General features: G+C 39.5%; 1 protein-coding gene across 6 annotated transcripts in view; it reads right to left on the bottom strand.

Annotated features, from left to right (window-relative positions):
• The window catches only part of ARHGAP22 (Rho GTPase activating protein 22), a 148968-nt gene that overhangs the window by 82365 nt on the left and 39579 nt on the right, over positions 1 to 27024 (bottom strand). For 5 of the 6 annotated variants that reach the window (XM_090145172.1, XM_031607680.2, XM_090145170.1 and 2 more), the window contains one exon: positions 26179 to 26266. The exons of the other annotated variant lie outside the window; for it this stretch is intronic. In XM_090145172.1, coding sequence (XP_090001298.1) covers positions 26179 to 26266 — 88 coding nt within the window. The remainder of the gene's footprint in view (positions 1 to 26178; positions 26267 to 27024) is intronic. 6 annotated transcript variants of the gene reach the window in all.

A 27024-nucleotide genomic window follows, 5' to 3' on the forward strand; every position in this document is an offset into this window, starting at 1 on the left:
AGCATCCTAGAGAGCAGATTGTGCTGGGAAGCAAACTAGACACACTCCTGCTGTGTACTTTGTTTCCTACTGGTGCCCTGGAATTTCCTTCTAGCATTAGGGGTGTGCAGCATAGTAGCTGCCATGGGACAGGAAAGGCTCCATCCCAAAATCAAGTGCAGATAGTGCTGACAGGGATTCAAAAAGATCACCTGTTCTAATGAAGTCACGGGACAAGTATTACAGAGTCTAACAGTAAAATCTACATATTCTCACCCTCAAAAAAAAAAAAATATTACAACTAGAAAATGTGAGGCTGTAATATCAAGTTAAATACCAGATCTGAATTTAGCAGTGTAACATAATAATTTTCAGCAATTAGAGGGGTAGGGGGCTGGACACTGGCTGTAGGCTGCAAGACTAAATGCAGAAAATTAGCAAAAGGAGCTGAACTAAGAACACGAGCAGAAAACTATCCTGCTGTAATACATTTTCACTATGTCTGAAGAAATTACTTCATTAGCATTTTTAAGCATGTATCAAGATTACTTAAAGAACACTCAATCCACATAATCAAAAACATCTTCTGAAATCTTAGATTTTGGCAGATCACTGAAAACAAATGAAAAAAAAACCACTACGCTTGTTTTCTTTTGTAAGTATCACATCCTTTTTTTCCTATAATATCAAAGTAGATTCTCAGCCCCTTGTAATTAAGATACTAAGTCTACAAGGCATGAAAAGCAGGTCTCCCAAACCATTGCTCTAACCACTGGACTTCCTTATATACCCTTACTTGCTTTGTAACCACAGCCTTTGTCAGTATCTCAATAGCAAGAATATAGGCAAAAAAGGAAATGGTGACATATGGTCTTTTGCATTTTGCATTTAGATGGCAGCAGTTTGCTAAGGGGTCACTGTATAGCCCAGCAACCTCATAGTAACAGGATATTCACGGTCTGTTGAGATAACTTAATGACTTTCCTTACCAACTATGCTTCTGATTTCTGATTTGATTGACAAAGGGTACAGGGAGGCAAGGCTAGACAGTCATAGGGACATCTGGGATACTTGCAGCAGCCACTCAAACTGGAGTACATGTGCTGTCTATCCAACAACAAAAACAATAAAATTTCTGGGATGGGGGAAGGGAGACATCCTTGCTGTAGGCATTCTTCCCTCATATCTCATGTAACTAGCAGTAGTACTTCTCACACCAGGTCCTGCTGCAGGGACACATGGCCAAAAGGATCCATGTCTGCCCACAAGCCTCAACTGTCAGCTCAGGGTCAAAGAATATTAAAAAAAAACTGGAACATACATCACAGTTTCCAGCTGAATTGCAATGGCCTTTTTAGAGATTTGTTAGAATTTAGTTAATTTACAGGGAGACTTTAAAATAGCTCATCTCATTCATGTCTCAGCTCCTTGACAGATTCACTTTCAGAGTCACTCAGCTCAGTTCATTAAATCTGACAACACAGCATGACTGAATATTCATTTCTACCCTGAGACGTCAGCACACTTAAGAAGCTTAGAGAGAACATTTTTGCTGTATAGCCAAGAAGGGCAGAGGGTCTCTTCAGTAAACCTTGCTGTCCCCACAGCAGCAGTGAAATTCATCAGGACTGGGTCCTCCCAAGCTTACTCAATTGGTTATTGTCAAAGCCTCTGCCAGAGAGAGCATGCTGTGAGCTCTCTCTCCCACCGTTTTAAGTCAAGAAATTCCCTTAAAAGCAAGAGGATAATCTTGTCTTCTCTATGAGGTCAAGTGACAGCAAACTCCAGTCCATTTCTCACACACAGTCTGCCAACTGTAGAACAGAAACCACAGCCATGGGGTGACTGACACAGTACGCTCCTGGTGTAATGTTTCATACAGCATGCCCTCTTCTTGGTTAACACAAAGTTTAATGCTCCAGCCTCTCAGAAGCACGCTGATTACAGAGTTGCAAAACTTACACGTCACAGGCTGCCGTTTCACTGCCTAGATTGAGACAACTGCTAAAAAATTAAACTCAGCTGTTTTAGTTTTTAAATTAATAAAATGGGAAGCCTATCTGCTACTACAAAGCATCCTCAAATATCAGAACAATTTCTGAACATATTTTTTCACTACACACGGGGAAAAAAAGGCAAAACAATTGAACTTCTCATGCTATAATACCACCTATTATTCTCTCATTTTCCTGTTATGCTCCCTTTAACAGTTTCATGCTTTCAAATGCAGATTTATTAAAGCAGGGACAACCACCTAACCAGCACCACAGGCCCCAAATTGCTATCCTGCTAAGAACTATGCATGACATGAAGCACAACAGCTGTTGATTCACAGAGGATCTGGATTCAGTCCAAAGTTCTTGGACAATGCAAACAATAATGGAAAAAAAGCACTAGTTTAAGCCCTAACCTACTCAGATGCCAGAAAGCCTGTCTTATGGAAATTACTTTTAGGATGCATGTGAGGTGGAATGTTCCCATTTTCAAGCAGCATTTTTTCTTATATGGAATCAATTACCATATAATCATCCATGCTATACCACAGGATAACTTTGAAAATCAAAACAAGATGTTCAAATCCTTAGTTACCATCTTTTCTTAAAGAGGCTGTTAATTTTTTTTGCAGTTGCTAGATTTGTATTTGTTAGCAGTGCTGACATTATACTTACTGAGAATAAATAAAATCAATAAAAAGTGTTATTATCCCAACAATAAACATTCAATGAGCACAGGGTCTGTTTTTGTTCTGTTAAATTAGTTACATCCGTAAATACTGTCAGTAACTCATCTGAAAGATCCTTTGGCTTACAACAGCTGTTGACAGCAATGATCATCTGCAACAGATGCAAGACACACAGTGTTAACACTCTGACAAAGTATGAAATATTAATTACAGTAAAATCAGTTGATAACAACAAGCCCAGCTGTTCTCAGAGTGTGAAACTAAAGCATTAACTGCCTAAGTCAGCAAACAAGTCCAAGGTACAACAGGATTGTCCTTCATGGAGGCTGTAACACAAAGAAGCTCTCTTTGTAACATCCTTTCTGTTGGCTGATACCTGTAGGAGTTAACAGACTACAGCGAGCCTGGATGTCCTTTCCCTGGACGTCTTGAGAGACAGCAGAGATGCTGCTGCTCATATACCCTCAACATTTTGACTTGCACAGATAAGATCTGCCCTGCTTCCAGAGTCACTCATGGCTTGTTTGTTTGGAAAATATCAAGCTTCTCATCCTCACTAAATTAGAATAAGCCTGTCCCAGTGCTGCAGAACTGTGCTCACTGCTGCTACAAGAATGGCTTTAGGCCCACATAAGTGTTCCCTTACTTCCCACTTCAGTCTGACTATTATGCCTAGCACATAAGTTTTGGGTTGATTTTTTTAAAAAAACTCATTTATAAATACAAAAACAACAAAAATATACTGCTATGCCAGCTTCCAAACACCACATCTCTCTCAACACTTCTTTGCTCAATTCTCATGTGCTGCTATAGATGATTCTTCTCCACTTCATAATTTGGTAATAAAAAAAAGTCAACTCATTCACTTCGTTTATAAAAAGTGAGCAAGTTCTGTATCATCCCAATCAGCAACAGCCAATTATTTATCCGTATTTGCTTTCAAGAAGACCATTACCTATCAACACAGCAACACAGACGCTCCACACCAAATTCGATGTGCAAACCAACCTCCTTTAATTTCCAACTGCTCAGTTATTTTCAGTGTCCACAGGCTAGTAAGCATTTCTGCAGCAGAGAAGATAGCACAATCACAGTTAGCCACGCATAACAAACTTCCATTCTGTGTTTAAAATATCACTTCAGGCCTCAAGGGCAATTTCTGGTGGATCCTTTTCTAGCAAAAAAGAAACGAGGACAAAACATGTGCAGCGGGACAAGGATTTTCTCAGCTTCACTGCTCCACGGACCTTTTCAGATCCAGGACAAAAATACAAGTGACAGAACTAATTAAAAACTACTGAAATGTAACAAGTGGTTTGCATTAAGGGAAACTACCACAGAATACCTGAGAATGGAATTTTTGAATTAAAAATATAATAATAGTCTTTAAAAGCTTGAAGTAATACTTTTGAACATTTTCTTTTACAAATTTAATTGTCTGCAGTCTCAAGTAAAATATTTCTATGCAGGTTAACTAATTGATTCCATCTCCAATAAAAACCATGTACTTTTTGAGTCACCAAAAGCTTTTCTATACAGTCATATCAGGCTAATTCAAAAGAGCTTTTATGGAATAGAAGAATACAATGAAATAAGCAACAAATTATTTACAGAACTTTCAGCAGGAAACAACAATTCATTTTCTCATTTTCCTACTTACTGTGCAACATTTGCCAAGTTATATTACCTCTCTGTACCATAAAACTAAGATAATAATAATAATAAAAAATGCCTAATTTAGCTTTTCAGTAAGGTGAACCACAAACCAAATCCAGGCCAATAACGTAACTACTGGAGAAATGTAACTTATTCTGAAGTTTATGAACAGAGCCAGGAGATTTTCTGCCATCTTCTCTGTCCTGGTTAGGTTTCAGCCTAGCATGGCAAGCTAAGCTAGCACATCAGATTGAGGCATGGGCAGACTGATTACTGTCCTCCACTCTTCTCTGCAAGAGTGATAGATTTAGAACGCAACTTATAGAAGAGATGAAAAATTGTGGGTGTGCATCGACAAAAGGAGACTGAAATGGAGATTTCTGCTAGCCTTGCAGTATGTTAATATTTGTCAACCTAAAAGAAACATTAACAAAAGATTCACAGAAGCACTAGGAGAAAGCGTCTGCTAGCAGGGCTGCTTGAAGAAGCTGAAAAGAAAACTTGCTTGCATGGTGGAACTTTCCATGAGCGGTTTAAGACACAGCTGTCTGTCATCTGTCTGAGATGGCCTACGTGCACATAATTCAGTCTGAGCAAAGGAGCTGGATAAGGTGACCCGTTGAAGCAATTCTTACAGCTCCGCATTTCCATATCAGCACTTCATTGTTTACTTATTTTTAATGCTCACATCATCCACTAAATTTCACATGGATTCTGGCCTTTTCTTTTGCTTGAACTATTTTGCAAAGACACTCATGGAGACTTCTACATCAGATACCCTAAGGAAAAGCTAGACAGTCTAATAAAAATAAAATTTTGTACCTTCTGACCTGCCGGCTGAGGTCAGAATGGCTAGTCAAGGATGGAGAGCTCCTTAGCATTCTTGAAGTACAGATCTCTGTAAGGCCTTTTTATTTTTTTGTCAGTATTTTAATAAAATTAACCTTTTGGAATAGAAGTAGCATTATTAGCTTCAAAAAGCCTTTTCTACAGTATATTTAATTACATGTCAGTTAGTTTGCATACCTCATCAAGTCCCAAGAGCAATGAATGCAAGTCCTACTTGAGGCAGGATAACAGGCTGATAGATCTTACAGGTACACAGATACTGTATTTAGGATAAAAAGAATAGAGAATATAAAATGAGCTAGAGGAGGATCCCATTTCATGCTGTTTAAGATGTTTTCCTGTTACAAGTGAGTAATGTAGTAAAAGGGTGCAGAAGCAATGTCACATCAGGCATCTGGCTTCCTTTAAGAGCTTTCACTCTATGAGAACCTGAAATTAGATCAAGTAACATGACTATTGACAGTAAAGAGGAGCCAGAGGTTGTGTACACAGCAGATGCTATCAGATCTTCAGGTGTGAGCTTCAGTTGTGTACACATTAAGCATAGAAGGTAGTTCAACCCATAAAAGCAGTTCATTGAAGGGGCACCCAGTCTGCTGGCAAGGGAAAGAAACCTAAGCATCTCAACTAATGCAACAACCACACATTAGAAGTCTCTGCACTGCTACTCTCCAGGTAGCTATGTTCCAGGGTTCCTGGTTTTTATATACAGGCAGCAGTCCATTCCTTTGTTGAAACTCAGCAGCTCCATTTCTGGGTTTGGCCCCACACCTCCTATTCTGCAAGGCTGTATCCTATTTGTATTAACACACCTTATGCTCATTTTTAGAGGATAGGGTACAACATAGTACAAAGTGACATTTACTTCCCCCAGTAACAACGACAAGTAAAATTAGGGCAGTATTCATTTTACACGGAGACATAAACCATTTTTAAATTGAAATTTATGTTTCCTACTTACAGCAATCAAAAACTGTAGAAAAACTTTTGATTGAATTTTCTTTTATTGGAGCGTTTCAACAAAGGAATTACAAAAAGTTCTGCTTAGGAACAAGACAATTTTTTCCACCATCAGCCCAAAAACCAGACTGCAAATTAAACAAAAGACCAACCTTATGATCAAGCCTCTGAAATGCTATCAGGTAATTTCTCTTCTCTTTGGAGCATAACTAGTAGCGACCACACAGGTTAGCAGTACTTTTCCATCTACTAACACAGCACCAGATTTGCTGTATTAGGTGAAAGGTTAATGTTTGCTTTCATTTGACAGACACAGTCACAGAAAAAAATTCTAGACAAGTGTAATAATTGGCCAGATAGAGTCAGGATAATATTTCTTTTTAAAACAAGCCCATTACATTTTTAAACTTCTAAATGATTTTTGGTTTTTAGGAAAAAAAGCTAAAGAGAAGTCATGTCACACTCTCAGCCTCTCCAAAACGTACCTTAATACCTGTATATACATGGGAAGAGGAGAGAAAAGCAACTTGGGCCTTGTCACACTAGGAAACATCAGCTGCAGATCCACACGGGTGACATTCTCTGCTCTGCTCACTGAGAGATCCCAATTCGCTTTTTCCTTTGTTTAGTCTTATGTTTTCAGATAAGATGCAGAATACCCATAAGATTCCCAAGTCCTCTTGGTTACTGTGATTATTGCGCATGCTGATCACCTTAGCAAAACAAGGAACAGATTCATAAGCTAACCCAATGCACACTGCTGCCCCAACACGCTTTGTGACCAGGGTTGTTAGGTCCCACCACACAAAGGAAGAAATGCTTCTTGAAGGCAGGCAAAGCAATAAGCACAAAAGCTCGTTTACACATATACTTATCCATCTGGGGACTGCACAACTCTAAAATACTTCAAGCTGTGCTATTGCATGCTTCACATGGCTGAATAGCTTAACTGTGCATTTGTCAAAACCTTCTCAAGAGTCCTTTGACAACAGGAGCTGTTCTTCTGTTAAAATGTATCTTTTTATTTACTATGGAGGCTAAAAAGTAATCCAGAAAAAATAAGTGGATACAACAATTTAGACAGGAAAATTTGTTTCACTGAGAGGACCTCTGAGGTAGCATTATGAATCATAAGACTACATTTCTGAAGTGTTTCAGGAGCACAGCCTGAATATTACATTCTTCTTACAATCATTAGGAATGTTTCTGAAGGACAGCGTTCTCCAAAAGCCTTGTCATTTTGTTCAGAAAATGGGAAGGTATTGATTTCCTCTTTCTATTCCTTTTACACAAAGCACAATCACCATTTAGGAATAGAAAAAAAAAAAAAGAGAGAGAGAGAGAGAAAAAAAACAGCTAGCTTTTATGTCTCAGTCAAGTATGATTTTCCCAATGATCTCTCTCTTACAAAATGGCACACACTGCTTGGCTGAAAACTTGATTTCATCTTCTTCCTTTCTGTTTGCTCCATTTTGGAATCTACTGACTGGCATTTTAAATTGAGCAGTCTGCACTGATGGTCAGATTAAATAAAGTAAATGAAATGTTTACTTACAGCCATGACTACCTTGCAGCACCAAAAATTCACTTAGCAGAAATTTTTGGCTTCAGACCCCCCACTTCTATCTCTAATAGGAAAAACTGCTAGTGCAAGAAATGCCAAGAAAAGAGATATAACAGCACTGAAACAAGTAAGCTCAGGTATTAGAAAAGTGCACAATAATCAACAACAGCACATGGAAAACACTTCCCCAGTTTCTGGTTCCAGTCTGGACAGGCATAGAGAAGCCAACAGTCCTACTGGGTGAGGTGGAAACAGGATATTATTTCTAGCTCCATTCCAATCCCTGCCAGCAATCATCATCATTTAGCCATGCAGTAAGCCACTGAATCTAAAAGAAAGTGTAAAGGAAAAGTCCAGTATTCCTGCCCAGGAATCTGGTACTTCTCAGCCAGGAGGACAACTCTACTACAGCAACAAAAGTGAAACATTTCCTTTGCCAACTGTTCCCTCCTTCTCACTGCTTTGATGTTTCTACTCCAGCAACCTAACTAAGGTAACTGTTTCAAGGTCTTTAGTTTCCCCTGACCTCAGTTGGAGGGGATGAGCTTAGGGGAAGAGAGAGAAAAGAGACCCTAACTTAATTCTAGACATAAACAGAAGTAAATCTCCCCCTGCTCCTGCCCCTCTGATAGCTACAGATAACCAGCTGCTTTCAGGGAGATTGACACTTCATCCTGCCAGTTCTTCTAAGGAATCAGAATCTACTCATCAGTTAGTCCTATCTATGCCCAATGTGCTAAAAGCTTATCTAGACAAAAAGCTGACAGGGCAAGCACAAACTCAAAGCACATTATCAGCACCCTGCCCCCAAGCCCCACCTCTCCTCCTGCACCCACCAAAAGGATTCCCCACAGCAGAGTGGGATTAGTCAAAGCTCATGGCCAAGTCACTGCAAAGCACCCCAAATCGTCCTCTGAAATCATGTACAAATACTTGAGTGTAACGATGCCACAGGAACAAGTGAGCAAAAGAACTTCCACTGAAGCTACAGAAATAAAGGGTGGTAAAAGCTGCCTGGGTTTTTACAATCAGACCCAGATATTCTGTATTTTAAAAATTGTAGGAGTATTTCAAAGGTACCTGGAAAATAAACTTACTGATAAGTTCAAGAAAAGAGATGAGTTTCAACAAAATCATACAAAGAAGTATTTTGCCTCAATTTAGAATACAGATCACAGTTTTGCACTTTAGGGACTGAAAACAGGTTCATTCATTTTACCTTCTTAATCATATTATTGCAAACAGCAAAGTTGCAACAAACTTGAGATTTATTAAGTTTCAGTTAGAGTTCAGTTTAGTTTCATAATAAACTTCACTAAACAATTTTCAACCTTCTGCACTGGTGAGAAGAATAAACCAGAAGGAAGATTTATACCATCTCGAAGGAGCTGCTTAAAAGTATGCTTTCAAAATAAGACAAAAACACAACAAAATGTAAGCTAGACTTGTTAGAAGGCCTCAAAATGTTTTTGTATTACACATTCAGACTTTGGGACATTTAAAGCTGGGCAGTTCTACTAAGAACAGCCTAACAAATATCCATCCCAACCATCCCCATTCTCAGAGAATAGCACGGCTTCACACACATCAGCAGCTTTGCCCAATGGCACAAAGCTGACATGAGCATAATTCATTCTTTAGATCCTGAGCTCAGTAGGCTAGCTAAAACACCACTGAAGGAACACGCTTTACAGCTGCTCTCTCTAAAAAACTGTAGAAAGGAATAGAGGAAAGAACATCAGTGAGGAACCTTACTGCAACATTCATTATTTCTTGAGAAGTAAAAGAACTACTTCCCCTGATATAAAATACACTTGTTTGTGGAGAAAAAGAAAACACCATCACCACGATTTAAGTGTAAGAATACACCTGGAGACAATATCAAGACATCCCCCACCCCCTCAAAATGAGCCACTGTGGTCTCAATGTCATCTTCCTAAGGGTTTGCCTGAACACCAAGCACAGGGGAAAAGAGTTCTGTGTCCCGTGTCACCGCAGGAGCAGCGGACAGCTCAGCCCCGGCCGGGCAGCCCCCCGTGTCAGCGCTGTCAGTTACCTCCGGGCCGCGGCCCGCAGCCCCCGCAGCAGCACAGCCCCATGGCAACGGCACGGCTAGGGGGCCAGCTGGGCGCCCCGGGGCTTCCCTCTGCCGCCCATGTTTGCAGCCAGCCCGGGGACGGCCCTCAGCTCCTCTAGCTGATGTGTGAGCCGCGGGAGGCAGACGTAGCTCTCAGACGGCCGGAGGGCAGCAGCCACTAAATGCCATCCTTCAGAGCGCATAAAAAGATGCTAGGAATGCCGTTTCACCTCTTGGAAAATTATGTCGGCACAGGAAAGGGTTCTATCATTTGCTCCTCCCAGAGTAAACACTTAGCCATGCATCTCCGGCAGCTCTTGCAGGGACTGATAGGTACAGAGAGCTAGGGGGACCCTGCATGCTTGCAGAGGTCGATGCTGCTCCAGCAATATTCAGAAGGCATGTTTAAACACTTCCTTGTAATTGCATTAACTTAACTAAATCACTAGCCACATAGACAAGATAAGAGTTTTGTTTTGGGATAAGAAAAGAGCAACATGCATAGAACAGATGTTTCCTGGCTCTCTGATCAGTCAGTGTTTGTTTTCAGACCCTGCAGCACTTCACTGAAAGCAGCAGGGACACTGTCCAGAAGGAGAAACATCTCTAAGCATTGCAGCCAGGTAGGGGATTTTCTTTGGTTCCTCTGGGGCATTGTTTTTGCCAGAAGCTCACAGGCAAAGGGGGCACAGCACTTGGGTCAAGTGTTAAATTCAGAAGTGGCAAGCAAGAGTACCAACGACCCCGTCCGGGCAGGCACCGTGGACAAGAATGCTCTGAGAGCTGTAGGCAAAGCTTTTTGAGTAACAAAACCCTCTTAATCTGTAGTAAATTCTTGAGACTTACGTCTGCTAGCATCTATAATACATTGTGTACAGCAGGAGCTGTAAAAAGTAAGTTTTCTATAATTCTTAGTAATTTGATCTCCTAGATGCATGGTTAATGGTGTATGTCTTAGCCTTTAACTGCACATACCAACTTACAAGAACAGGAGCCTGGAGTTCAATGTCTAAATCTTTACTTCAAGTACTAAGCAATTTGGTTGATCTTTCAGAAACATGAAGTACTTAAATTCCTGTGAAACGAATTGGTGCAGACTGAGTTTTTCTAAGCCCTAAGTTTTCCCCAAACAAACAACCCCCAACCATATAATTGGCACTTCATTCCAGCTACAGCTCTCTCTTTTGCAATCTGAAATTCCCGATTTTAAGTCTACCACCTCTCCCCCCTCCCCCCTTCAGAAATACAGTAGTGCATTGGCTTCTAGTCTGAAAGGAAAATTGGCTGCTAAACAGTGCTGGACAAGTAATGAACTTTCCTATTTAAGGACCAAGTTGAATATCTGGAAACCAGAGACAAAGATTTAAGCCAACTACTTTTATTCAGGGGAAAAGAAAAGAAAAAAAGAATATGCTATTCTATTTCAACAATTCATTCCAGATGTGATTTTTTTTTTCCTCTTAGTAGGAGAGAAATATTTCTCATGATTCACAAATCACAAAAGTCAGAGTTGTAACTCTGAAATAGGACAAATGCTTCTTTTCAAACGTTTAGACATAAGACAAGGGCTACAAAATTTTTGTTTTCTCTCAGAACCTCTATTGCACAAACTGGTCTGAAGAACACAAATACTGGCAATAATAATAAGAAAACAAGTGATTCTGCACTTCATAAGGACAGACTGGAGCCAGCCAGTACAGAGTTGATGTACCAGTGAAAAGCTGAACATTTATACTAGTATCTGTGTTGAAAATTCAGGAGAATGAGAGTGAAATATGAGAGTGAAGTTAATCAAGTTTTTCCAATATCATTTGATCCACAAATGTAATTATGAACTCCCTCACATCAGTAATTTCTAAAGTCAAGGATTTAGTAAACTGCTAACAGCTCTATTTAGTGGAGAAGGTTTTTTTTTTTTTTTGAGAGAGAGAGAGAGAGAGAGAGAAAAATCAGATTCAACCCACATTATTCTCTATTTGATTACCAAGACATGTGGTAAATCACAGTACAGGTGTCTTGCCAGGTAACTAGGAAAACGCTGTGACACTCCATTACTGAATCCACAGGCTGCAGAAAGAAGAGAAGAACTGTACAGGACTGACCTGCAGCAAGATTGAAAAAGTTTTCTTCATTAAAATAAATTTAAAAGGAAACCACAAGTGAGATGTTTTGTAATGACATAAATCAAAGTAGTACAAATTGAAAATCAAAAGCAGAAAATCTACCCTGAGTACCAGATAGGCAACCCATGCTACTGCATATCACTTTGCAAGAGAGCTCTGGCTGGATCTGCTTAGGGTAAAGGAGAATAAAGTTTACTAATACTGTTATCTGATTAGAGCACAGTCTATTTGAGAGTATTTGAGGAAAGCAACAGTGCAGCTTACTGGACCATGTCAATGTCTTTGCAGAGATCATAAACCAATCTACAGACAGGTTTTGCCTGACAAACAGTGAGCTCCTACTGGGGCAGTAGAAAGCAACAATTGCTCCAGTAAAGTCCAAACTCAACCAAGGAGCCTCAATGCAGAGAACAGTTTTGCCAAAATCTAGCAAAACTCTGCCCTTCCAACTCCCGATCTATGCCTCTTCATCAGACAAGTGCAAATTCCCAATTTTACTTCAGAAATATCAAGACTGTTTCAAGAAACCCAGAACTGGACTCTCTCCTTTTCAATTTGAACTTTGTGTGTCAAAATAGAGCTGTATGGTGCTAACATTGTAGCAGAGCACTACTCTCAGTTGTCTGCAAACAATTAAATTTGCCATTTTAAGATGCTTTCAAAAACATTAATTTAAAAGTCGTTCCAGCTTAGAGCTCCACCTAAGCATTTTTAAATGGATCCATCCTAAGCTAGTACAGAATCCACTAGATCTCAGGAAGTTAAGAGTATTTTGGCAATATAACAACACAGGCATAAGAGTACATTATGCATTATGCTTGGTTTATATATCTCCTAATATTAGAACTCCCTTGAAGACCTTCTTCATCTCTTTTAAGTACCTAAGACCAGAGATCGGGTATTCAGTTATAAAGTGATAATGCTACTCCCCCATGACTTCTTTCCTCTGTGATCAGAGAATTCTAAACCATCTTCCAGATCCCATATCCTTCTGCCTCCAGAAGCTCAATCCTTTAAATATAAGAAAATGTTTTTGCAAATCCCAGTTCTCCAGGTTGGTAAGAGTCTGAAATATAACTTGCTGACAGAAGTATCAGATCTTTGTGGGTTAAAATTATTTCTAGTTTGCTCCTCCACAAAAGAACATGAACTGGCACTGTAGATCATCACTAGATGGTATGAAGTGGGTATTGCACGCAAATTTTGTAACTGCCTTTTCAGAGGTCATACAACACATAAACCTAGCACGGCTAAAGAAAACAACAGGACACAGTTACAGTGAGACACCGTAGGCTTAAAGAAAGTGGTACATTCTTAAAGGACAAAAGTCACCTAGGTGGTGAGTCAGCAATAGCATTTCAGAGCTTATAACCTGGCCCTATTAGAAAGCTTATAGTCCAGAAAGTTGCAAGATCCTGAACTTATGAAAAAGTTATCCTGATTTGATGTCTATTTCCTTCCTCTTCTCTCCAATCACTGTGCTTCAAGAAGAATTTTGGCATCTGAAGCCATAACAGACAGCTATATATGAATAATTTGCACTGGCATTTTCCACATTTTTTTTTTCCATACTGTCACCTATGTTTCAAAAGGTATTTTTCCAGGTGTCCACCTTATTTATTCCTTCCACTCTCCGACCTAAAACACTTGTTGAAATAAAAAGGAACCTTATGAAAAAGATAAAATAAAGTCTACAAATTCTAATAGACCATCTGGTGTACATGAGAAGCTCACAGCTTCTTAAGTAAATTCAAAACAAATTTTAGGTGCAACCAGAACAAATGAAGAAAGCTTTGTTACAAGTTCATATATACTTTCAGTCATACTGTGTTAGAGTGAATCCTGTACCTCTAACCCTAACAAGTCCTCTCTTTTGGGTGTCTGCCTCAGAGATATTAGCAAGATTTTAGGTTTCTGGCATTAAGGCACTGAGGAAGCACAAAAAAAATCTCCAGTAAGCTCCGCCCATGGACAAAGTCTCCTTTATAATGAATCCTTTGCACCTGTTCCCAGAAAAGCTGATGTCCTTACTGTTTTATTTATGTTGGTGAAGAGACAGCGTGCACTGATTAAGTGCACACTGAAAGAGTATGCTAGGGCAGCTCTTGCTGCTGTGCTTTTTATTTCTGCCAGTGCATGTAGGCACACTGGCCAACATCGACAAATCCTACTCTGCATCACAAATTCTTTCTTACCAGTGGCCATGCATTCATAGCTGCGCCTGCCCAACTCCCCACTACTTATAGATCACAGGGGAAGAACAGTAAAGCACACAGTTTTAGTGCAAATCACAGAATCACACCTTAGGTGAAGTTGGCAGGGACCTCTGGGTACATGTGATCCAACCACTATGAAGCAGTGACACTCAGAGCAGGGTGCACAGCACCACACAAGTAGCTTCAGAAGACCCCCAAGGAGGAGATTCCACAATCTCTTCAGACAACCTGTTTCAGTGCTCCATCACTTGTACAGTAAAGAAGTGCTTCCTGATCTTCAGATGGAACCTCTTGTGTTCGAGTTCATACCTACTGCCCCGTCCTAGCACTAGGCACCACTAAGAGCCTGGCTCCATCCTGTTGGCACTCTCTCTTCAGGTATTTATAGAGATTGATAAGTTCCCCCCTATCAAGCCTGCCTCCAGGCAGTCCCAACTCTATCAGCCTCTCCTAATAAAAGAGATGCCTCCTCCTGCAGTATGAGCATTCTCACACCAATGTAGCTAGAAATGAATATTAAATCCACAACACCAAATTAAAGGAAGCAGCACAGCTTCTATATTATCTTTTACATAATGCACAACTCTTCCTCAAGGCCTCACAGACACTCCCCCTTTTAACATGGTATTCTTTTGATTTCATAGCTCTTTTCTTCATTATCTCACCCTTCTCAAAAGTTTTCATGAGTGTCAGACATCTCATGATTAAAAGCAAATCCCAGAACTAACAACAGTATTTCACGAGTTCAGCATGATATACAGCATCTCTTCAGTACCAGGTGGGGACAAGGATCTATCATCATCATAAGTGGACTTCAGTTAGAAGAGCAGTGGTTTATGGAAGTAGAACACTGTCTAATCCTGCAGCTACAAATGTATCTATCTCCACTGGCTGAGATTCAAAGTCAGACTTTAAAAGAATGTGTGAGCACTGGGCTGTGCACCTGCCAGAACAGAGATGGAAAACACAAACTATGAGAAAGTAAACAGATCGTAAAAGGAAGAACTCTATAATTTTAAGTAACCTGAACTTTGTCTTTCTAATTAAAGAAATCACATTCATTTCAATTAGAGTGCTTGTAGAAAATTAGGAAGATTACACTTATCAGAACATGCTACACTAAACAGAACATGCTCCTGACCCCAGCTGCCTCACTGCTTTTGTTTCACAATACAGCATCTTGAAAGAATCCGCTGTGATAGGTACTATAGAGACTGAGAGGTTTATGAGAAAAAAAGCCATTAAAATTCAACACAAATTAACTACACTTCAGTAAAAGTTCTCAGCACTCATGTTGATGTTTAAAAAAAAAAAATCTTGAAAATAAGATGAAAAAGGATGGTCCTTGTGGTCACAAAAACTGTGTTTCTTCAAGGTGAGGGATTTTACACTTGTTTAGAAACATACTGCTAAAGTAATAAAACCAAAGTAATTTCTAGTAAGGAGTTTAAGGCTTCTTTACTAGCATGGATTAGCTTTGCTACTTCAATGCTATGTAAAATGGGATTATGTTCTTTACGCAATAACAGACATCCACACACTCCTTAGAAAAGCAATGACAAGCTCTTGCATGACTTATCAGGAACCTACACACAGGTGACTAGCAAAAGGAGTTAAAATTATTGCTGGAACAAAAAATAGGACAAATGAAATAGTCACACTTGTTAGTAACACTTTTGCTTGAGACCTAGTTACAGTGCCTCCCCTTCAAGCCAAAGATGTTTAACCCAAACAACAGGATCTGTTTGAGTTACTCTATTACAGTAGAATTAATTTCTTTGTAGCAATCAGGAAGGAGGAACTGTTACCTGTGTCTGCAATGCATGGAAAGCCAATACTCAAGGATCTACAGGATTTATCCGCTAGAAAGTCTTCATCACAAAAAAAAACAAAAAAACAAAAAAAAAAAACAAGCAAACAAAACCACCCACATTCTAGACATGTCAAAGATTTCACATCCATCTCTTTCTGACAAAATTTCTTTAAACAGGGAGAATTGACAGAAATAGGTATCCTAAAATTTACTGATTTGAAAACACACAGTTCCTTAGTTTTCTGTCTCCACTTCCCAAGGACACCTTCAAGTACTAAAATTGCATGCATTTCATTTCTAAGCTGATTAATGTCAGCACTTCTCTTGGCTGCCCCAGGGAAACTAAATTGTTCTGCTTGTTTCACATTTTCCATTCTTCATGTTGCATTAGTCCTTCAGAAAGTACAGAGCCTGCATTTCTAGCAGTTCAGGTATCAGGTGAGTTTGTTTCCCTGCAGTAACTTGCACCTTTTAAGTTTATGAATAAACACTATGCACAAGAGAGACCTTTGTCATGACCTACTCTGACTTCCTGCATAACACAAGTGAATTGTGATAATAAGATCAATGTGGAAAGTATTTTGTGGGCAATCATGTTAATAGGACCCTACCCAAGTGGGTAAGGCTAAGTACAGACACATGCATAGGATAAGAATCTGAGAGAATTATTTAAAAAGCAGTATATAAGCACTCCAACACCAAGCACTTTTCGTTCCACTACTTTGGGAATATCTAGGGTAGCACAGGAAGGCTAAGAAAGCTTTTACATGTAAAATTAAATTACTGTTACTTTTTGGAATAGCTACTTTCTTACAAAGCACAAATCTTAAGTGTTTCACCCTAGGCAATACATCTTTGCCCTACTTCCTCCTCCTCTCTGGGAGGTTCAGATAGCCCTGCACAAGCTGGATCACACTGATAGCATACTGGTTATCCCTGTAGCATTTCAGACAAAAACAGAGTGGGTTGCATGTGAATCATCACAGCTGTTTGACATCAGGCCAGCTGCCATTTCCAATTGACATTAGGGCAACATTCATAAACAGCTTCATAAATATATCAAATAGCAGCTTATCAATTAGATTTCTATTCGGACACTGGAGTAGCATGTTATCAGCCTCGCTGTTCCCTCCCCATTGTGCTATCGCACAGGCTGTGTGAAAAGGAAGTGTGTTTTTTTTTTTTCCTCACCAGAACTATTTGCAGATGGTATTTTCAAGTCAGAATATTTTACTGAGCAGTTCAGCCACCAGCACTAACAGCTACCTCAGTCGCAGAAGTGCTGCCTAACAGGTTTGTTATTATACTGTGTGTTCTCAGGTTATGGTTTCATCGCTATTCTTTAGATAAGGAATGTTCTGTAGATGTCAGAATACCCTTCTGGAGCACTCTGGGGAACAAACATTTTGGTTTCTTTCACTTAGGTGATGTCCAGACTTGGTTTAGAGACAACCAGCCCTGCTTCTTGCCATATTCATGAACATTATGTGACTGAAGCACTTTTCAGAGGAGAGGAAAGAGGATATGGAGTAGAATATGTACATTCTGCATAGCTTGCACCTGCTGTAAACCACACAAACTCAGATCCGTGGCAGCCCAAATCAAGTAGGAAATAAGCGTAAAGCTACAAGTCATTAAATGCTGCATATGTTACATTTATTCTGTGATAACAACAGTATGAGTGGAGCAGAAATTAAGTTCCCCATCCACAACATTTTACATTTACAAACTTAAGAGACCGTCTTTTATTCCTGCTATTCCATCAAACACAAAAGCAGCATGAACTCCACAGCAGACATGTGCATCTGCTGCCAACTTCAGGATCCATAGATCATGGAAAAAAAATTTAAACCCTCAAGAATCATCTACCCCCTCAAAGTTCAACTATTTACTTCTACTATCTGAGTTGAAAGAAAGAAACAGGAACCACTCAGCAGAGATTGTGACCCTTAAAAAGTTCAAGTGTAGAAAATCAAAAAGAAAGCAGTCCCAAGGACAACCTATGGAAAAGAGCAAGCAAACCTGACTCTCTAGCTCGGATGACCAACAAAAGCCCACAAATTAATCTGAAATACACTTTATCAGTAAAGTTATCTGACTGTTTCAGGGCAGCTAAAGAATTAACCTATTAAATAGCAAAAGGAAAGTCAGATGAACTTCAAATAAAGGATGCAATACCACATGACTTAGGGTTCAACTCACCTCAGTAAGACTATTCAACTAGCAAAACATTTGTGGGTTGGAGATCTAAGCAATAAACTTCCCTTTGGGTTAATATTTTCCTTCTTTGTACTGATGCTGACCTTTAACACTCATCCTTACCATCTCTAAAATTCGTTGTGTTCTATGAACTACATTAGAAGTTTTTTTTGCTTTACTTCATGTTAATCTGCTAGAGTATCTTCATCTGAGGCATCCCAAACATAGCATAAAACACAGAATTCACTTGTCCTTATTGCAAAAAGGGAATACAGCTGCTTCTGGTGCAGAACACAGCTGAACATCTAGCAGTACCATCAGAGCACACAAGAGGCAAGACAGCACTGAAGACTTCATTTCTGATTAGCAAGAAATACAGAGAAGGCACCACATAATAGCTTGCATTGACAGACTGATATCACATTTTATGAAACAAAGATATTCCCACACCGAAATGCTAAATATATTTATCTTCATACCAGCCACATGTTCCTCAGGGCATAATACATCATCCTTAAGGCAAAATACTCAGATCTTACTCTGGAAGATCATAGGATGAAGAGCTCAAAATCTTACCTAATTTGCACTAAAAAGCCAACCTGATGGGATTAAACGATGCCTTGTAGGTTCCAGTGACAACATCTTACAGAGCCACATTTCTGCCCCCAAAGGGCAGCCCACACAAAATGCTATACAAACATGTCTGACTTTCAGAAATACAATGGGCTAAGGAAAGCTGCTCTAGAACAGTTAGAAATTGTGTCTTAATGATCTCCACTAGCAGAAAAAGCTATTCATGAAGCTTCTTAAAAAGTCATGCTCCTTTCCTAGAAGGCCACACAGTTGCTATTGAAGTTGTAAAAAACAGCATTTTTGTTGAAAGCCAGTGCTTGCATTCAAGATATCTAGGTGCTGGTGATTAGGGATCAGATGTAGAGTTTCTCCTGGAAATGCAGATTCCAGGACAGAGAAACTCATATGCTGTCACAGTCCACTTCCAGGATCACTTTAAGCTACCCATAGCACTGACAGATGTAGGCAATAGATCAAACACATCTAATGAAACAAAGGCACGAAGCAGAATCTTTGCATGCCAAATGCAAACATAAGCCTTGGGCACTGCATATGGTAAGGGGGAAAAATAAAAGCAATTTGCTGGCTGCAGGTGCCTTTTGATACCATTCAGTATGTTTTCAATTAACACCACAAGGTGAGCCAAGAAATTCATAACTATCAGAAAGCATCACAGTCCTCAGGAGGAAGAGGAGCCTAGTAATGCGTCTATATGGAAGTCTGGATGCTGTATTAAGACCTTAAATAACAATGAGCCACTACCTTAAGTAGGCAATAGAGTATTGATTTATGTATACTACTGGACCTAACATAACATTACTGAAATCAGTAAGGATTATACGAATTCAGATGGCAAGGTTTCAGTCTCTTTTTCAGGTTGTCTTTCAAGAAGGATTATTCAATGACATGGTACAGTCAAGTATTCAGGGACAGCATGGATCAGGAGATTAGTAAGAAGAGATGCCCTGCCTGCAGAAGATTTTAATTGTTAATGTCTAATATCTTCATGAGTGAAGCCAGGGCCTCCATTAACTTCCCCAAATAACAGTTGTTTAACTCAAATCAATTTATACAACAAACCCAGAAGCACGGGCAGCCCCTTGATGCTTCTGCTGATCCTAAATTAAGTTGTCAGGGTCTGGCCACGCCATGAAAACTATTTTGTTTTCAGGCACATAAAATCATTCTAGCTGAGGAGAAAGAGAGCAGCCCTGAAGAAGACCATTAGCGTCTTTCAGGCAAATCCCTAAGAAGCAATGCAGTGAGACTTTTGATCAAACTCTTACTTGAGCACACAAGCAGAGGAAGCAAATTCCTATTACTTAAAACTGGAAAAAAGAAAAATAAATGTTCCAAAAAAATAAGTTTCTCAGGTTCAGGATGGGGAAAAACAGATAGATACAACAAAATAGCCAGTAAGCCCCAGGTGAGGATGGTTTACCTTCAAGAGTGGAAGCCTAGATTCAAGTGGCTTCCCCATGTAGCCATTATTGCACATATTCATACAGAACATGCTTTGCTCTTCCATAAGAAGGAAATCCATCCTAACATGAAGCAGGCAAAGAATTTGAAATTGAATGCTTTCAAACACTTGATTTCAGCTCCTGGGACTGCAGCTTAAGATCTGCAGTACTATCTTATGGATCCAAGGAGGCTAAGTTGCTCATGACAGGGCAAACATTTGGAAATGTATGCAATGCTGTATTCTGCCTACAGAGCACAGAAATGCTTCATGGGATAGACAACAGCACTTCCAGAAATTCTCACTTGAATTGCTTTTGAGGAGACATCAAAAAAACAAGGAGAGGCTAATTTCCTCTTACAGAATGAACTCACGTTCAAGTGATTCAGGATATACCAAAACCATACCAAGTTTCCAAGAACAAGGTGGAAAGAACCAGCACCATCTAGTGCTCAAGAGCTGATGGAGCAAGCAGAGCACATGCCAAAGTATCAGGATTTTGCATTTTTTGTTGTGAAAGTACAGCATACATATATCCAAAGGGACTTAGGCTGTACTCATCTTGCACGTGAGGAGTCCCTGCAGCATACAAAAGCCCAGCAGATGTATCCGGTATTACAAATGTACCTGGTATTACCTTGAAGGTCTTAAATCCAAACTGTAAGGTAGTAACAAGTTTCCAGACTGTCAGGAAAGAAAACATGCAATTTCGCTGTGTGATGCACTCCTTTATAAAGACAGTTCAGAGAATATTTTAGCTTTATCCCTCATTAATAAATGGGAAGTCTAGTTTACATTCCCTAAGATAGTTACCACTTTCAGTGACATAGATATTCTGCCTTCAGCTGCGCTCCAGACTTCTAGAACTAAAGATGAGCCAGTAGCAATGGCAGCTCTGCTGCAGATCTGTCTTCTCCTACAGGTCAGCGCAGTGTCATGGATATTTACTCACGTCCATAAGCTTGCTAAGCATTTCCACAGTGCTCTGCTGAAATAATATCGCTTCACTCTTTTCAGTAGGAGCCAGAACTACTATTTTTGCTATGCTAAGTGCTGAATACTAGAAACCTCTAAAACCAACATCACATATCCAGATATGCAGTCAGTAGTCACTGTAGGCTTCAAGAGACAATATTAATTACCAGGAGCAAACTCAGCTTCCTGCTGATAGTTAGAACTGCAATATGCATTGATTGATAGAAAATATAGAATGATTTTAAGTGTCTGAATTTCTAATTACTCCTCCAGGTATTTTAATTACACATCATCTCAACAGGAACTGAGATAAAAAGGTCACAAAAATAACTTAATTGCTGTTGATCATCTGAGATACAGAAGTGTACTGCAGAGCAGTGTTTTACAGGCACCATTCACCCTACTGGGACAAGACAAAAGAGCTGCCACTACAATCACTCCATAAAACTGCCAACAGCCCAACTGCACTCCCTACAGAACATGTAGTCAACAATTAAAGTTCCTGTAAGAGTTAGTATTCCCATCTTCCAATTCTGCCTTTATTAATATCCTATTAAATAGTTTAAAAAAATGCAGTGAAACAGCTCCTACAAATAAGTTCCTGGATGAGGCATTTCAACTTGCCTCAGACTACTGGCAGAATATAACAGATTCCATATTTAAAGGAGTCACTGCTGAATTCAGGTCCCTTTTGAAAAGACAATTTACTAATATTGAGCTCAGACTTTATAATTAATTGAACAGCATGCCAGAGTACAAAGCTTTGAAAATAACCTTCTAAATGTAAAACAAACATAAGCACCTTTGCTCTGGCTAAGCGTACACAAAGCCCAAGACAAGATCCAGAGACTGAATCATATCACTAATGAGAAGGCTGGTAGTGTTACTCTAGAGGAGTGTGTAAAGGAACCCACAGAAGAATATTCTATCAGTTTTTATTTGATCAACCTCAACTCCAACTGGTTTCAAAGACTTTTTTTCCAGTCACAACAGTGGAAGTGAGAAATCATAGTATATTGGGGGAAAAGCCAAGAGGAAAGGCACAAGCAAGATCAATCCCTTTAGCAGTGGTTTCCAGTGAAATCAAATTATAACTACCACAATACTGCACTCTTATTTTTCACTTAAAGATCTACCAAAGAGCTGTCACTGTTAGCCTCAAACAGCACTGTGGCAAGCTGTTATTAAGGATCAGGAGAGAGTTTCTGAAAAGCTGCTTTCAACCACAACATGCCAGTTTGTGAAAAGAAAGGGCAAACATTCTTCCAAAAAGGATGTTACTGAAATTATTCTAAATTTCAGAGTTAAAAGTGAAGCAAAACTAGCTGTCCCACTAAGACCAGTGATGAAGGTACTCACAGGTTACAGGTTCACAGTCCAGGCCTGCACCTGGTGGAAGAGAAACCTGTGTTTCCTGCACAGGTGACAATGTTAGTCAAGGTAGCAGCTTAATTAAGGAGAGATTTTAATGTTTGTCTTTCCCCTCTCATTCTTCATGAGAAGACTGACTGAATCCATTCTAAAGGGGAAAAGACCCTTCAACTCATCAAGTTTTCTACAAAGAAAAGCTGTTCTTTAGTCAGTTGCTAATAATCCATGCCCTAAAGACAACAATTTTTGCTACCTTCTGAACCTTCCATCACTCCCTTGACTCTGAAAACCTTCCCATATCAGAGAATGATCTCATTCTGCATCTCCTCTCTTAATGCTGGAAAGAGCAAATTATTAAAATGAGACAAGCTATCTACCACATGGCATTAAAAACATCAACTTTCTAGAAAGTAAAAACCCAGCAGCATTTAAGCAATCAATAGTCTCCTAAGACATTCTCAGATAGTAGCTGCTATATGTGAAGATCATTCCCAAATAATTAAAATTCACACTTGGTCTCAGACCACTCCAATAATTTTTTAGGAACACCCCCTCACCACATGCTAATGCACCCTGGAACATAAGAGCAATCGGTGAATGTTCACGCTTTACTCTGCCATTTCACTTTATTAGCTGTGGGAGAAAAAGCATGAACAGGCTAAAAACTGTCCAGAAATGCACGCAGTTTCTCCAGAAAAGAGGATAGAGAGCATTTCTGCCAAAGGAGGCAGTTTAGAAAGTGCTGCCACTTGATACAACACTGGCTTCACTGTAGAATTATTCTACTGTCTCTTATGTCCCCAGTTAACCCTTCTCCCAGCTGCACTATACAGCTTATAAATGAACTTGATGAAACATGAATAATACACAATGCCCATCATTAGTTCCCGTTACTCAGCAGAAAATCAATACAGGCTCTGTTACAGTGCAGGACATGCTGTTAATCGAGTCCCTGCACTCTGAGGAAGTAGCACTCACTGGCAAGCTGACAACACAAAAACAGGAGGTAAGCTCCAAGCAACTGTTCTAGTAATAAGAATCCTGAAACCCTAGCTATCAAACACAAAGTAGGTTTTCAGAGGTAGCTGGTGCTACAATCCAAAGTTCGGGACATTTCCTTGTCAGGAAATGCATGATAGATCCCAATATCTCTCTTTGCCAGTTAAGGTGGTATCAGGACACTATAGAAACATTCAGAATACAGGAGTGTTCTGAATTTTGTTAAAGCTCTACATTTCACATGTACTGTAAAACCTCATCTGTATTTACAGAATGTGCTTCTGTTAACAAGATCCTCAATTTAGTTAAAAATACTGAGAGATCTTATCACCCTTTTAGAGATTATGTAGTGCCAAGTTTACACTGGGAGAACAGGAACACAATTAAGCAGCAATACAATCATAGTGTCAACACAGGGAAAGATGGGAACTGATGGAAAATAATGTTTTGGGTCCTGCAAGATGATTTGTGCTCCCTTTTCTATCTGGTACCCATTTAAGAACTGTTCACTACATGGATGTTCTGTGGGCTGGCAAGCAATCATTTCAGAAGACGGGCAAGAAAGAAAACACATTTATGCCAAAATCGGCCCAGAATAAGTGCACTGTGAAGAGAATAGGAAACTCTTCAAGCTTCATTTTTTTAGTGACATTTGTGCCAAATCACATCCTGCACTGACTGGCTATTTATAGCATTTTTCAATACTTGCTCTCTGTGTTGCAAACAAGCTCCCTACAGACATGAATAGAGTCAGCTCCACACGGTAGAGAAAACATCTGAATTTTGCTGGCAGGACAGTGGTTCATTAAAAGTAAGTAGTTGTTCCTAGGAGCCCAGAGAAGAGCAATGATAAAACTGAACACAAAACACTGAGCAAAGGTGTCCTGGGTCTCAAAACTATACTGTCAAGTGTTGCTTTTTTCTATCTCTTTGGAGAGTCTTTCTCAAGTAGCCATACAGCATTGTTGTTGCCAACTCCATTGAAACAACCACCATTTGCGGCTCATGAGATTTATTTTGCAGCCCACAGAAGTAAAACCTAAAAGGCTGGCAAGAAGAGAAGACCACCCATTTACCCAGTGGCTCAGTTAATTGCCTTTAGTGCCAGAACACATAGACACATTCACAACCAGGAAAATCCAACTGCTTTCACAGCCCAGTTTACAGTACAACAAGAATACTATAGTGCACAATCTTTGAGAAATAGTACATAAGAACTGTCACATTCAAGCAATTAATGCCACTCTCAAGGAGATGCCCACATGAAAACAATACAGGGTGAGCACAACACCCTGCTGATTTGCTTGTAGAGTCCAGCCTATGATGGTGTGGAACAATATGAAGAAAAGGGAGCATTACCAGATAACATGCAGCAACAAGGAAGAGAAAAAAAGTACCCTCTCTCAAAGTAGCTTTTGTGTCAAACAGAATGCTCTGACAGTGAATTCTTGTACACTCTGCCTGTTTGTAGAATTGACAGCTTTTCAGTACTGTCTAGTTCTTCTTGCAGATAGATACCACACTGAGTGTACAACACAGACATTTTATGCCCAGCCTGGTTAGGTGGCAAGAAAACAGCTCCTAGCACACAGATAAATGCACACCTGCCTCCAAAGCAGTAGTATTTACATATATGGACAAGCATACCCTGTATTGTGCATTTCTTTCGTAACTACCATAGGCTGTATATTTTTTTTCCCCTCTCCAAGTCTAACAAAAGCACCAACACTGTGGGGAAACAAGCAGTTCTAAGAAGTATGGACAGCTAATGCAGGCAGGAGAAAATGAAAAATGGCCAGTGAGTGAAAGAGTAACTGAGTGACCTGTATCTCCTTCATTGTTTTCAGCAACTCAATCTTCAGGTACTGGTAGACAAGTATAGAGAGGCATGCCTTTCTCATTCCTCATCTCTAACACTGTTCACAGTGTTTCTTCTCTGTAGCTCTTACCACCTGAAGCTACTCCCAAAATACACTGCCTTCAGATTTAACCACAGTCTTTACCATGACAGTTATAACTGAACCTTATAACTGAACCAAGTGATAACAATTGTTCCTGGGCTGCAACAGCAAACTTTAAATATATCTTGTATATAGGAAGGCAGTGCACAGGAAGTGTTTACAGAGCTAAAATTTTTTCAAAAGTTTTGTATAAAATTATGGCGACGTAATGGGATTTTCTACCTTAAAAATCAAGTTTTCCATGGCAGCCTATTCTCTCAATTTTTCAGTTCAAAAAACTATTATTAAACTCCTTTTTTTAAACCTTAGCAGAATACATTAAAGAATTACATCCAGACACTGCATGTCTCTTTTCCATAAGCTCTGTGTTCCATGGCAGTGTCTACCATAACCTACAAGAACTGGAAAACCACACTAATGTACTAATGTGAGAGACCACACAGCACTGCTGGCCAGGACCCCCCCTCAAAACAGAGAAGTATAGGGGTGCAAGGCATTCCAACAATTTTCCTGAAGTACCACAGCAGCAGTTCCATCCAAAAAGAGAGACTATCACAGTAAATAACTATCAAGCCCTATTTCTCAATTTCTCTAGATGATTTGGCTAGTGTACCAGAATGCCTAGAATTCAAGTAAGACACGCAGCTCTCTTATCACTGATGATAACTAAAGGGAATAGTTGAGGTTATGCAGAAAGTAAAAGGACTTGGTGTCCTACCTGGGACAATTTCAAATAGATGTTTTCCAGGCTCATCAGGATTAGGTGGCAGCTCATTCACTTGAATGCCTTGCAGTAGAATGAGACCCTGTAAGGGACACAAATAAGTGAAATAGGAAGGGATATGGAAAGAGTAAAGAAAAAGACAAACATAACAGACATTGTAAACTTAAGCTCCTCTCTTCTACTAAGCCATTCCCTTTTCCAACCTGACTGCATCTGAACAAGAAAAAGACTTGAGCTGATCATGCATGTAGTTTACCTGTCCTTTCTGTACACTTCTGGTCAAGTGATCTTTCCTCTGGAATAGCAATACTCTGAGCATACACAGGTGATTTCTCTTTCTTTCCTTAATTATTCCTTAGAAAAGTTTCTTCTCATATCACATCTACTCTTCTTTCACCTTTTAATTTTTCAATTTTTTTTTTTTTTCAAACTGAATTCTAATTAACCAAACAATTGCAGCCCAGCAAGCTATAAGAGGCTTGCACAGGAGAACGTTCACTATAACTGTTATCTCAACTTGCACGAGTTAACTAGTAAAAAGATATAAACTGAGGTAAATTTCAGTATTTAGTTGGTATGTCTGCCTCTCTCAAAGAAAGAAACTCATTTGACCTCAAAGCATTTTTATCAAATTGAAGAGTTCAGAAGCAAGCAAAGCTGCAATGTAGACATGTCTCTGGAAAGTACTTCTAGGTCATAGGTGCATATATTCAGATCAGGTTCTTGAACATCTTGCTACAGATTTCAGGGAATTATGCAGAGCATTTCTACTGCAAACACTCCTTCTAGGGGACAACATGCTTCCTCAGACAGTAATGGGGAAACAGCTTACAGCTGTCT

This window comes from Phasianus colchicus, chromosome 8, assembly GCF_987193195.1.
Source record: "Phasianus colchicus chromosome 8, bPhaCol1.hap1.1, whole genome shotgun sequence".
NCBI lineage: Eukaryota > Metazoa > Chordata > Aves > Galliformes > Phasianidae > Phasianus > Phasianus colchicus.